This window comes from Uloborus diversus, chromosome 1, assembly GCF_026930045.1.
Source record: "Uloborus diversus isolate 005 chromosome 1, Udiv.v.3.1, whole genome shotgun sequence".
NCBI classification, from domain to species: Eukaryota; Metazoa; Arthropoda; class Arachnida; order Araneae; family Uloboridae; genus Uloborus; species Uloborus diversus.
Genome location: NC_072731.1, coordinates 31,954,242 through 31,968,507, shown reverse-complemented (window position 1 = coordinate 31,968,507; position 14,266 = coordinate 31,954,242). Strand labels below are relative to the sequence as shown.

Sequence of the window (14,266 nt, the reverse complement as noted above, 5' to 3'; positions counted from 1 at the left end):
TAGACCTCAGATTACTCCGTGACAATCAGGCCTAGTAATATTGCTTAAAAAAGATACTTTTACAGCAAAATGCTCCGATCCGAGTATGCCTTCTGCGAAAACAGCGTGATAGAATCATCAGATACCATGTGACGAAGGTGGACCTAAGTGCCATCTCCCGGTAAACGGACAGTAAATACATAATGCACCAGACGGACATTTAATTCATTCTATACCCCTCCGCGTGTCAACTTGCAAAACTTCAAGCTGTGATTTTACTTCACAGAATAAAATCAACGTTTGTTTGCCATTTTTTTTTTCGGTTCAAAATTTACTGTCAGAAAAAAACTCTACACAAACGCTTTACATATAAAGAGATCAGTTTTGCGAAATTTTTGAATATTCCACACTTAGTTGAAAAACAATGCATACTCAATGCGTCAGAAAAACTCATATTGCTAAAACATTAGGAATGACTCTAAGATTTAATGCTAATGAATATTTCTTACCTGCTCCTGAACCTTGTCCAGCACCTAAAGAGAAACAAAAGTATGTATAGCAGTGAAACTCATGACATGTTTTAAATAAGTAACTTCTGTAAACTCTGGATCATCCGAGAGCGGCTTATCACGAGCAATCTTAATATGCATTATATCAAAAAACCACAACTGCAACAAAGCTAACAAGCATATAATATCCGTCCTAACATTGCCAAATTACCAGATCCTGCTCTAGTGATATGGATAAATGTTTGTGAAATACGTATGAAGGAAAATTCCGACCTGTCGAAATCATACTCAGCTAGTTGGTCAGCTGTACATTTATGTGAAGATGTATTTGCGCGTTTCTAACGAAATGGCACGTCGCACCGCCTTCCTTAACGCAGAGTTCAGATTAGCGGGAGGGGGGGGGATTGATCAATAAACAATTTTCCGCGCTTGTAAATGAGACAACCAGACAACGTTCACTTATGCGCGCATTTAAACGTGAAAAAAAGTCTTAGTGTCCTTTACGTCACTTAATTTACTTTTCTGCTATTATTTTCGTTATTCTTAAATTATATTTAAAAATAACACAGTCTTTTTTAAAAAATACTAAGCACTTTTCATAATGCACTCAAAATGACAAAATAACTTTTCTGGGTCAGAAAGTACAACTTATTTATTCCTGTAGTTTTCAATTACTCCAAGAAAAAGACTTCTCAAACGAAAAAAAGTGCGGCTCAAATCATGTGGAGAATGATTTTTGATTTTATAGCTTTCAATCATAAATTTCAGGGTTGAAACATGCATATTTTTCTTAATGGGAAAGTTTAGTCTTAAATTATTTGAGCGCAGTTTTCTTGAAAAGTCTTTTACTTGAAAAGTCTTTTTCTTGGAATATTTGAAAATTAAAGGAATACTTAAATTGTCTTTTGTGACCCAAAAAAGATATTTTGTCATTTTGAGTGCATTATTAAAGGTGTTTATTCAGTATTTAAAAAATTCTCCTAATTTAAAGATTTTTGTTTTTGAAGAAAAAACATTTTCATGTCTAGAGAAGCCGTGATTTAAAATTTTCATTATAATTACTATTAACATTATTGTTTAACATAAAGCCCATTGATTTGTAACAATGGGCTTTATATTAAAACATTTAATGAAGAAATTGAATGAAATTAGCGGTTTTCCATTCTAACCAAAATTGTAATTTTGCTTTAGAAATTTAATTTTTGAGCGTTAAGTGTTACCATATGATTAAGCAAATCATTTAGTAAAAACCCCAAGTCTCTAAGAGGTTTAGTTGCTGAGATATAGGCAAAACTAGACCTCAGATTACTCCGTGACAATCAGGCCTAGTAATATTGCTTAAAAAAGATACTTTTACAGCAAAATGCTCCGATCCGATTATGCCTTCTGCCGAAAACAGCGTGATAGAATCATCAGATACCACGTGACGAAGGTGGACCTAAGTGCCTTCTCTTGGTAAACGGACAGTAAATACATAATGCACCAGACGGACATTTAATTCACTCTACACCCCTCCGCGTGTCAACTTGCAAAACTTCAAGCTGTGATTTTACTTCACAGAATAAAATCAACGTTTGGTTGCCATTTTTTTTCGGTTCAAAATATACTGTCAGAAAAAAAATCTACACATACGCTTTACATATAAAGAGATCAATTTTGCGAAATTTTTGAATATTCCACCACTTAGTTGAAAAACAATTCATACTCAATGCGTCAGAAAAACTCATATTGCTAAAACATTAGAAATGACTCTAAGATTTAATGCTAATGAATATTTCTTACCTGCTCCTGAACCTTGTCCAGCACCTAAAGAGAAACAAAAGTATGTGTAGCAGTGAAACTTATGACATGTTTTGAAATAAGTAATTTCAGTAAACTCTAGATCATCCGCGAGCGGCTTATCACGAGCAATGTTAATATGCATTATATCAAAAAACCACAACTGCAACAAAGCTAACAAGCATATAATATCCGTCCTAGCATTGCCAAATTACCAGATCCTGCTCTAGTAATATGGATAAATGTTTGTGAAATATGAAGGAAAATTCGACCAGTCGAAATAATACTCAGCTAGTTGGTCAGCTGTACATTTATGTGAAGATGTATTTGCGCGTTTCTAACGAAATGGCACGTCGCACCGCCTTCCTTAACGCAGAGTTCAGATTAGCGGGAGGGGGGGGGGATTGATCAATAAACAATTTTCCGCGCTTGTAAATGAGACAACCAGACAACGTTCACTTAGGCGCGCATTTAAACGTGAAAAAAAGTCTTAGTGTCCTTTACGTCACTTAATTTACTTTTCTGCTATTATTTTCGTTATTCTTAAATTATATTTAAAAATAACACAGTCTTTTTTAAAAAATACTAAGCACTTTTCATAATGCACTCAAAATGACAAAATAACTTTTCTGGGTCAGAAAGTACAACTTATTTATTCCTGTAGTTTTCAATTACTCCAAGAAAAAGACTTCTCAAACGAAAAAAAGTGCGGCTCAAATCATGTAGAGAATGATTTGTGATTTTATAGCTTTCAATCATAAATTTCAGGGTTGAAACATGCATATTTTTCTTAATGGGAAAGTTTAGTCTTAAATTATTTGAGCGCAGTTTTCTTGAAAAGTCTTTTACTTGAAAAGTCTTTTTCTTGGAATATTTGAAAATTACAGGAATACTTAAATTGTCTTTTGTGACCCAAAAAAGATATTTTGTCATTTTGAGTGCATTATTAAAGGTGTTTATTCAGTATTTAAAAAATTCTCCTAATTTAAAGATTTTTGTTTTTGAAAAAAAAAATTTTCATGTCTAGAGAAGCCGTGATTTAAAATTTTCATTATAATTACTATTAACATTATTGTTTAACATAAAGCCTATTGATTTGTAACAATGGGCTTTATATTAAAACATTTAATGAAAAAACTGAATGAAATTAGCGGTTTTCCATTCTAACCAAAATTGCAATTTTGCTTTAGAAATTTAATTTTTCAGCGTTAAGTGTTACCATATGATTAAGCAAATCATTTAGTAAAAACCCCAAGTCTCTAAGAGGTTTAGTTGCTGAGATATAGGCAAAACTAGACCTCAGATTACTCCGTGACAATCAGGCCTAGTAATATTGCTTAAAAAAGATACTTTTACAGCAAAATGCTCCGATCCGATTATGCCTTCTGCCGAAAACAGCGTGATAGAATCATCAGATACCACGTGACGAAGGTGGACCTAAGTGCCATCTCCCGGTAAACGGACAGTAAATACATAATGCACCAGACGGACATTTAATTCATTCTATACCCCTCCGCGTGTCAACTTGCAAAACTTCAAGCTGTGATTTTACTTCACAGAATAAAATCAACGTTTGTTTGCCATTTTTTTTTCGGTTCAAAATTTACTGTCAGAAAAAAACTCTACACAAACGCTTTACATATAAAGAGATCAGTTTTGCGAAATTTTTGAATATTCCACACTTAGTTGAAAAACAATGCATACTCAATGCGTCAGAAAAACTCATATTGCGAAAACATTAGGAATGACTCTAAGATTTAATGCTAATGAATATTTCTTACCTGCTCCTGAACCTTGTCCAGCACCTAAAGAGAAACAAAAGTATGTATAGCAGTGAAACTCATGACATGTTTTAAATAAGTAACTTCAGTAAACTCTGGATCATCCGCGAGCGGCTTATCACGAGCAATGTTAATATGCATTATATCAAAAAACCACAACTGCAACAAAGCTAACAAGCATATAATATCCGTCCTAGCATTGCCAAATTACCAGATCCTGCTCTAGTAATATGGATAAATGTTTGTGAAATATGAAGGAAAATTCGACCTGTCGAAATAATACTCAGCTAGTTGGTCAGCTGTACATTTATGTGAAGATGTATTTGCGCGTTTCTAACGAAATGGCACGTCGCACCGCCTTCCTTAACGCAGAGTTCAGATTAGCGGGAGGGGGGGGGATTGATCAATAAACAATTTTCCGCGCTTGTAAATGAGACAACCAATGTTCACTTAGACGCGCATTTAAACGTGAAAAAAAGTCTTAGTGTCCTTTACGTCACTTAATTTACTTTTCTGCTATTATTTTCGTTATTCTTAAATTATATTTAAAAATAACACAGTCTTTTTTAAAAAATACTAAGCACTTTTCATAATGCACTCAAAATGACAAAATAACTTTTCTGGGTCAGAAAGTACAACTTATTTATTCCTGTAGTTTTCAATTACTCCAAGAAAAAGACTTCTCAAACGAAAAAAAGTGCGGCTCAAATCATGTGGAGAATGATTTGTGATTTTATAGCTTTCAATCATAAATTTCAGGGTTGAAACATGCATATTTTTCTTAATGGGAAAGTTTAGTCTTAAATTATTTGAGCGCAGTTTTCTTGAAAAGTCTTTTACTTGAAAAGTCTTTTTCTTGGAATATTTGAAAATTACAGGAATACTTAAATTGTCTTTTGTGACCCAAAAAAGATATTTTGTCATTTTGAGTGCATTATTAAAGGTGTTTATTCAGTATTTAAAAAATTCTCCTACTTTAAAGATTTTTGTTTTTGAAAAAAAAATTTTCATGTCTAGAGAAGCCGTGATTTAAAATTTTCATTATAATTACTATTAACTTTATTGTTTAAAATAAAGCCCGTTGATTTGTAACAATGGGCTTTATATTAAAACATTTAATGGAGAAATTAAATGAAATTAGCTGTTTTCCATTCTAACCAAAATTGTAACTTTGCTTTAGAAATTTAATTTTTAAGCGTTAAGTGTTATCTTATGATTAAGCAAATCATTTAGTAAAAACCTTAAGTCTCTAAGAGATTCAGTTGCTAAGATATAGGCAAAACCACACCTCAGATTACTCCGTGACAATCAGGCTTAGTATAATAATATTGCTTAAAAAAGCTACTTTTACGGCAAAATGCTACGATTCGATTATGCCTTCCGCCGAAAACAGCGTGATAGAATCATCAGATACCACGTGACGAAGCTGGAGCTAAGTGCCTTCTCCTGGTAAAGGGACAGTAAATACATAATGCACCAGACGGACATTAAATTCACTCTATACCCCTCCGCGTGTCAACTTGCAAAACTTCAAGCTGTGATTTTACTTCACAGAATAAAATCAACGTTTGGTTGACATTTTTTTTTTCAGTTTAAAATTTACTGTCAGAAAAAAAATCTACACATACGCTTTACATATAAAAAGATCAATTTAGCGAAATTTTTGAATATTCCACCTCTTAGTTGAAAAAGAATGGATACTCAATGCGTCAGAAAAACTCATATTGCTACAACATTAGGAATGACTCTAAGATTTAATGCTAATGAATATTTCTTACCTGCTCCTGAACCTTGTCCAGCACCTAAACAGAAACAAAAGTATTGTTACAAATTCTGTGAATAGTAATCATTGTAGTAATGTAACCTGTAAATAGTTTCCCGTAGTGAATATACATCCCCTTTACATTCGGCCGAAGTATACGGATCCCCTATTCTTTTTTTCTTATTTCATTCACTGATTTTATCAATGAAAGTGTAGAACCGTGTAGCATTTTCTAGAATATTTGAGAGCTCTCTTTTCGGTGTGTATATAAGCCGTTAGCGATGGATAAAAAGTTAGTTTCGATTGAGAATTTGTGCTGAGAGTGTATTAGCTCTGTTTATTGCGAGGCATTTCGCTGTGTTGTTTTTCGTATTTGGAAGTAAATACGTGTGTAACCGTTGAGTTTACGGTTTGTGTGATATTTGCTTAATTGCTGATGATTAATTTAGCAGTTGTTGACGATCTTCCCTGTACATAGTGTAAATAAATTTCCTGTATTCTTAATCAAGAACTGTGTCGTCCTTCCAAGAAAGTTGGAAGTCTCACCGGATCCGTTACAATTGGCGCCCAACGTGGGGCTTCTTCTGGACTTTCTTGGAGTAAGTGTGACTTTGGAGATTTTTTTCATAAAGACTGTTTGAATTTATAGACTTTGTTTTTATGGTGATTACTCGCGTAATGGATGAACAATTAAAACAACTTCTTGACGCAATCAACTCTGTGAAAAATGATATGGCGGCTAATCAAGAACAATTGAAAAATGAACTGGGGATTAACCAAGAACAGTTAAATAGTGATTTAACTGCTAAAATTACTACAAGTCAAAATGAAATAAAAAGTGACCTAACGTCGATTAAACCATGATGGAGAATCAACTAACCGCCATGGGAGATAAAGTTGATAATCTGGGAGAAAAATTTGATACTGTGGAAGAGCGTATCGCCAATGTGGAAAAAAAGTTGGGAGAAGAAGACAAGAAATTGACTTCATTTAAGGAAGAAATAATTAAGGACATGGAAAGGAGATTGGCGACCGTAGAAAGCAGCTCTTTACAGTTTGGCGCTCCCACATCGGTTGCTCGACCGTCCATTAAACTTGCCGCATTCGATATGAAAACTTCGTGGTAGGTTTACAAAACTCAATTCATGATAGTGGCGGAAGCGAACGGATGGGACTCTGCTACCAAGGCCTGCCATCTTGCAGCATCCCTGAGATGTGACGCAGCGGACATTCTTCAGACCCTTCCGGACGGCCAGCGCCTGGATTTCGCCGCCCTCACATCTGCGTTGGAGCTTCGCTTCGGTGAGAAGTGCCAGAAAGATTTCAGCTGACTCCAGTTGAAGTCCCGTTTCCAGAAAACCGGGGAAACCCTGCAAGAGCTTGCGGCGGACATCGAGAGACTGTCTCATCTTGCTTTTTGCGACTGCCCTGCGGATGTTCGAGACAACCTGGCACTCAACTACTACATCGACGGGGTTCGAGATCCAGAAATACAGAAAGCTCTACGGATGGCGGATGTCAAAGACCTGAATTCGGCTGTTGTGTATGCGATGAAGTTGGAGGCCACCCAACAAGCAACCCGTGTGGATCGCCATCCCATCCGGACTCTGGAAGCTGATGAGCCTGATTCCAGGTCGTCCCATCTCGCTGAACTTGAGAGACAACTCGGTGACTTGGCAAGACATCTGAACAGCATAACAGCCCAAAAGAAACAAGAGCAGAAGTGCTGCAAATGCGGTAGTGAAGGGCACCTGCGAAGGAGTTGTCCTGCTCGCCAAGCTACGCGAGGGAAGGAAATCACCTCCACCAGAACTCTGCAGATTTCCTCTACTAGTAGTGGCAGTGATGGACTTTTCATTTACGCACATGTAAATGGGAATCCTTGCAAACTGATTGTCGACACTGGAGCCAATGTGCAATCATTATTACAGATGTGGCTATTGAATTTGGATTGAAACTGTTGTGGACATCGCCACGCGTGAGTCTCCAGACTGTGACAGGTGATAAAATCGAGATTGAAGGCAAAGTGGACTTGGAAATAGTGTTTGGGAATGACACCTACCATCATACGGCATTCGTCGCGGATATCACGGACCCCTTCATTCTCGGTTTGGACTTTTTAAAGAAATATGACTTCACTCTCGACTTTAAGACTAATGAGCTGCACTCGACGAGAGAAGACATAGCCGTTTTCCCCGCAGAAAGTGATGTAAAATCCGCTCATCAAATAAGAGCCCAAACAGATTTATCGATTCCCTCAAGGTCAGAATCATTAATACCTGGCTCCATTGAAGAAAGCAATAGTTTTCGATTTGGACTCATCGAATACCCTAACCTAAGCAATAACTTAAAAGGAGTGCTGGTAGCATCTACGCTTGTGGACCTTTCTAAGGATGTAATTCCTGTGAGAGTCGCCAACGTGAGTGAAAGGCCAAGGAATATCCGGAAAGGTGAAGTGTTAGCAACTTGTACTCCAGTAAACTGCATCATTAGAAGAATCAATTCTCCGAGACGGCGTCTTCTGAGTCCTTGACATCGAAGTTAACTGGGAGTGCGCCATTATCGAAAGATCAAAGAACTGCTGCGGAATAATTGGTGGATGATTTCAAGCATCTGTTTTCATCTACATCGGAGGATGTGGGCCGGACGAATTTAACGCAGCATAGGATCTACACTGGAGAACACCTCCTATTAAACAGCATCCAAGACGACTACCGTTCGCCAAGAAGGAAGAGGTTGAAACCCGCCTGAAAGAGATGAAGGAGAATGATGTAATCGAACCCTTATCCAGTCCTTGGGCCTCTCCCATCGTCTTGGTACGAAAGAAAGATGGCTCCACCAGATTTTGTATCGATTACCGACGGCTGAATGAAATCACAAAGAAAGGCAGTTACCCTCTTCCACGGATAGACGACACTTTGGACACTCTTTCCGGACACAAGTGGTGTTCGACACTGGACTTGAAGAGCGGCTACTGGCAGGTTGAGATACACCCTGATGACCGAGAGAAGACAGCGTTTACAACTGGACAAGGCTTATGGCAGTTTAAAGTGATGCCCTTCGGCCTTTTCAATGCACCAGCTACGTTCGAGCGTCTTATATAGACAGTGTTAAGAGGACTTTCCTACGAATCCTGTCTGGTCTACTTAGATGATATCATCATCGTGGGACGCAGTTTCGAAGAACTGGCAAATCTTAGGAAGGTGCTGCAAAAGCTTAAGGAAGCCAATCTGAAGTTAAGCCCGTCCAAATGTAATTTGTTCCGCCGGGAAGTGAACTACCTTGGTTACATCATCTCTTCTGAGGGTGTACAAACCGATCCAGAAAAGGTATCTGCGGTCAAGAGTTGGAGTCGTCCCGAAAACATCCATCAGCTGCGAAGTTTCCTGGGGCTCTGCACGTACTACAGGAAGTTTGTGAAGGGTTTTTCCAACATTGCACGACCTTTGCATAAGCTGACGGAGAGCAAGCAAAAGTTTGAATCGTCCAAAGAATGCGAAGATGCATTTCTACGACTGAAGGAGGGTTTAACATCAACGCCTATCCTCGCCTATCCTCAGCCTGAAAAATCCTTCATCCTGGACACTGATGCGAGCAACGAGGGCATCGGAGCTGTTTTATCCCAAGAAATTGACGGCAATGAACATGTCATCGCTTACTGGAGCAAATGCTTATCAAAGTCGGAGCGAAATTACTGCGTCACCAGAAAGGAGTTACTGGCCATAGTGAAAGCTGTAGAACACTTCCATCATTACCTCTACGGCTGAAAATTTCTGCTTCGGACAGATCATGCCTCGTTAACTTGGCTTTTGAACTTCAAAAATCCGTAAGGCCAGATAGCCAGATGGATACAGCGGCTCCAGGAATATGACATGGAGTTCAAGCATCCAAAAGGGTTATCTCACGGTAATGCTGAAGCTTTATCAAGGAGACCCTGTCCTGAGAACTGCTACTACTGTTCCCGAATCGAGAAACAGTATAGAGTGACTAGCCCTACCGCCTATCAGGTGACAGTGACTTCAACATCATCAGAACCTGATCCATGGAGTGACGACCAAGTTCGAAAAGATCAACTTGAACCCGACATAAAACCAATTTTGGAGTTCATGGAAAGTGACAGTCGGCGCCCTAGCTGGCAGGACGTTTCCATCTTCAGTCCTGCTACAAAAAGATACTGGGCTTTATGGAACTCTCTCCATTTACGGAACGGCGTTCTGTTCCGAAAATGGGAATCTGATGACGGCAAAACGTTTAGGTGGCAGTTACTACTTCCCCGATCAAGGATTTCAGATGTTATGAAAGAAATACATAGTAGTGCGACTGGAGGACATTTTGGTGTCTTGAAAACCCTCAATAAAGTTCGGGAGCGCTTCTTCTGGAGCAAGGCGAAGGATGACGTGGAGAAGTGGTGCCATTCTTGTGACGCCTGTGCTGCTCGTAAAGGACCGAAGAAGAGAAGCAGAGGGAAGCTACATCTGTACAACGTTGGAGCTCCTTTCGAACGAATTGGAATCGATATCCTGGGTCCTTTACCAAGAACTGCTCATGGGAACAAATACATTCTTGTTTCCATCGACTACTTCACCAAATGGCCGGAAGCATATCCCATTCCAGATCAAGAAGCTACCACCGTAGCAGAGACTCTAGTCCAGCATTGGATCTCGAGATATGGAACACCTTTGCAGATCCATTCCGACCAAGGGAGGAATTTCATCTCTGCTGTGTTTAAGGGCCTATGTCAAATTCTCGGAATTGAGAAAACTAGGACAACACCGCTACACCCACAATCGGACGGCATGGTGGAGAGATTTAACCGCACAATCCTGAATAATCTCTCGCTTATGGTATTTAGAAAACAACAGGATTGGGACAAGAAGCTACCTTTGTTCCTGCTGGCCTACCGCAGTTTTGTCCACGAGATTACCGGATATGCCCCATCTCAGATGCTCTTCGGACGAGAGCTTCGGCTACATTGTGATCTCGTCTTCGGTCGGTCTCCGGATGCGCCTCATCGCCTGAGGAGTACATCCAGGATCTCCAGGCCCGGTTGGAAGACGTTCATAACTTCGCACGAGAGCGAATCAACAACGCGGCAGAGAAGATGAAGACCCGATACGACACAAGGTCTACTGGACATGAATTTAACGAAGGCGAAAAGGTTTGGTTATGGAATCCCATCCGACGGAAAGGTCTTTCACCCAAATTGCAGTCGCATTGGGATGGACCCTATAAAGTCCTTAACCGATTGAATGACGTCATAGTGAGGATCCAAAAATCACCTAATGCAAAACCTAGGGTTGTACATTATAATCGGTTAGCCCCATACTATGGCCATAGCTCATGAGTATTACGTAAACAACCATGGTTGATAACATAAAAGTTGTAGATAATTTTTGCTTTTAATGTTTAGAGATATTTCTTGTTATTATTGTGTTTCCTATGCTTTATTGGTTACTATTTAATGTTTGTATTTGTGAACTTGTGATAGAAGTTTGATACCCTTTCTGGGGATTGTACTGCCCGGGACGTGCAGTCCTTGGGAAGGGGGCAATGTTACAAATTCTGTGAATAGTAATCATTGTAGTAACGTAACCTGTAAATAGTTTCCCGTAATGAATATACATCCCCTTTACATTCGGTCGAAGTATACGACCCCCTATTCTTTTTTTTTTCTTGTTTCATTCACTGATTTTATCAATGAAAGTGTAGAACCGTGTAGCATTTTCTAGAATATTTGAGAGCTCTCTTTTCGGTGTGTATATAAGCCGTTAGCGATGGATAAAAAGTTAGTTTCGATTGAGAATTTGTGCTGAGAGTGTATTAGCTCTGTTTATTGCGAGGCATTTCGCTGTGTTGTTTTTCGTATTTGGAAGTAAATACGTGTGTAACCGTTGAGTTTACGGTTTGTGTGATATTTGCTTAATTGCTGATGATTAATTTAGCAGTTGTTGACGATCTTCCCTGTACATAGTGTAAATAAATTTCCTGTATTCTTAATCAAGAACTGTGTCGTCCTTTCAAGAAAGTTGGAAGTCTCACCGGATCTGTTTAGGTATGTATAGCAGTGGAAGTCATGACATGTTTTAAATAAGTAACTTCAGTAAACTCTGGATCATCCGCGAGCGGTTTATCCACCAGGCGGATTATCCGAAACTCAATCAACAATTAGGAACTTCTATCTTCGCGGAAATAAGCAAATACCAATGGCTGTTTTTTTTTATTTTATTTATTTATTTATTTATTTTTGTCGACAAATTGCAAATTTAATCTCAGTTGTTTTTGTTTTATATATTTGTCTGTTTTTTTTTTTTTTTTTTTTTTTTTTTTTGCTTTCTTCGTCATACATATACTTGTTCTATATTGATGTTCTGTTGCGCAAAAGTACAGAACATTTTTACAGTACTGTATATATTTTATTGAAGAAAGTGTTATGCATCAATGCAGCTACGTTTTTGAGGTAGGACAGTTGTTATCTTCTTCGTCCCTCATTTTGTCTTTTGGCGTTTATCAACAATTTTTATTATCCACGGCACTTGTGCACCCAATGGGGTCGTTTCCAAAATTTCAAAAGTATTTTTTTTTTTTTTCGGAAAGAGAAACATAGTATCTGATCTTTTTTCAACAATTTATTTAAGTTTAATATTTTTAAAAAAATACTTAAATCGATGCTTCTTCATCGTTTAATGCTTCTGCCGATGACATCACAAATGATAAAATGCCCTTCAGTGTTGCCATTCACGGTCCAAAATTTTTAATTCGCATCTTAACTCACGTGCATTAACAACGATGTGATTGCTTGCAAGCGTAGAGCGCAATTTTAATTCGCTGCTTGAGTATCATATTGTGTAAACGTAGTAGAAAATGTGGCAAAGTGCATCATTTGGGACGTCATAAAGACAACGCCTTGTTTGAAAAATCGGGCATTTAAAAAAATTAATTTAAAAAACTGCTGGAAAAATAAAAGTATTTTCTGGTTCCATGTTTTTTTTTTTTTTTTTTTTTTTTTTTTTTTTTTTTTTTTTTTGCTCATTCTATCCATTTCAATGACTAAAAAAAGTACTTTTGACTGAAGGAAACCGCCCCATTCCGCAGATAATCGGGAGTTAACTGTATAAAGTCCTTTATTCTTAACTGGTTGAATTGATGTTTGAATGCAGCATTCTCAATACGTATAATTCCAAAAAAAAAAAACTGGTACCAATTATTCTGACGTAATTTCAAGTCTGCTCCAAATGAAAAAAATTTTTAGATTTTCATTTACTTAAAATTTTCCTTTCTTAGTTTCACTATACGGAACCAAAACATTAAATAAAATATCTTCAATTTTGCGAATACAGCATTTGTGCAAAATTAGGAGAATGGAATTAGTATCATAGAATTATTACTCTTCGCAGAACCAACACATTACAACTTTTCTCTCTCAAACGCAATCGAAATCTTTTTCTCTTTTAGTTTTTGTCTTTCTGTGTTTCAGTTTTTAAATTGTCTTTTTTCTTCTATTTATTGAAGTTTCAAATTAATTACAACGTTGTTCAATTCACATAGGGTTTTTGAACATCTACTTCTAGAATCAGAGTTTAACTTTTTCTACGACGTAACTCAGTTTTAAGACAATTTGTAACTATACTAATTTCGTTTTAGTTTACTCAACGGTAAGTCTAACATGCTTTATTGACACATCAATTAGGATTGATGTAAAATTTTCTATGCCTATTTTGAGTTTTTCTTAATTCGCAAATTTACCTCATGTTGTTCGCTAACTTGATCCATGGCAGGGCACGAGTGAAAGCTTTGCTAAAGTTTAAAAAAAGAAAAAAGTAACAAATGCATAATGCATAGTAGTGCCGAAGCAAAAATAAAACTGTGCTGTTGATACTGTGTAGATCAGTGAAAGAAAGTTTTTTTCTGTTGCATCTACCAGCTTTAAAGAAAAACTAGCCGCCGAGGTGGCTAGATCAGCGGCTCAGGCCCCAATTTCGACCGCCCCGCCTTCGACGGCTCGCACTAGTCACCCCCCGGTGGGTTGGTGTACAACTCGGTTCTTCCGAAGTTCTAAAGTACAGTGCCTGAGGCGAAGCATTTCCTTTGCTTCGCTCAGCAAAAAAAATTTAAAAGACGTTTTCGGTATGTAAATTACATTCATTCAAAGGAAAAGTTGAAAAAATTATCGCATCGAAAAACACATCGCCTGCGTCGGCACATCAATTAATAAACTATGTATTATTATTATTATTTTATTTTGATTTTGATTTATTTTCTTTTTTTTTTTTTTTTTTTTTTGCGGCGCAGCTTTAGAATTATTCGATTCTGAACTATTTATTAACTTCCGAATTAAGCAGGAAAAAGAGAAAAATAAAAGCATTTAAGATAAATAAATACCTTTGTGCTGAACAGTAAAGTAAGACAAAACAACGTTAAGAAGCACAAATTTGTAAATTGCAGCGGACACGTGTTTC

General features: G+C 37.5%; 1 protein-coding gene across 43 annotated transcripts in view; it reads right to left on the bottom strand.

The window, feature by feature from the left end:
* Positions 1 to 14,266, bottom strand: part of LOC129228697 (uncharacterized) — a 108,712-nt gene that overhangs the window by 52,972 nt on the left and 41,474 nt on the right. For 29 of the 43 annotated variants that reach the window (XM_054863406.1, XM_054863419.1, XM_054863436.1 and 26 more), the window contains one exon: positions 5,827 to 5,850. The exons of 7 other annotated variants lie outside the window; for them this stretch is intronic. In XM_054863406.1, coding sequence (XP_054719381.1) covers positions 5,827 to 5,850 — 24 coding nt within the window. Of the gene's footprint in view, positions 1 to 2,270; positions 2,295 to 4,048; positions 4,073 to 5,826; positions 5,851 to 14,266 lie in introns of all 43 variants that reach the window. 7 more of the 43 variants (XM_054863449.1, XM_054863444.1, XM_054863442.1 and 4 more) reach the window with 2 other exon arrangements.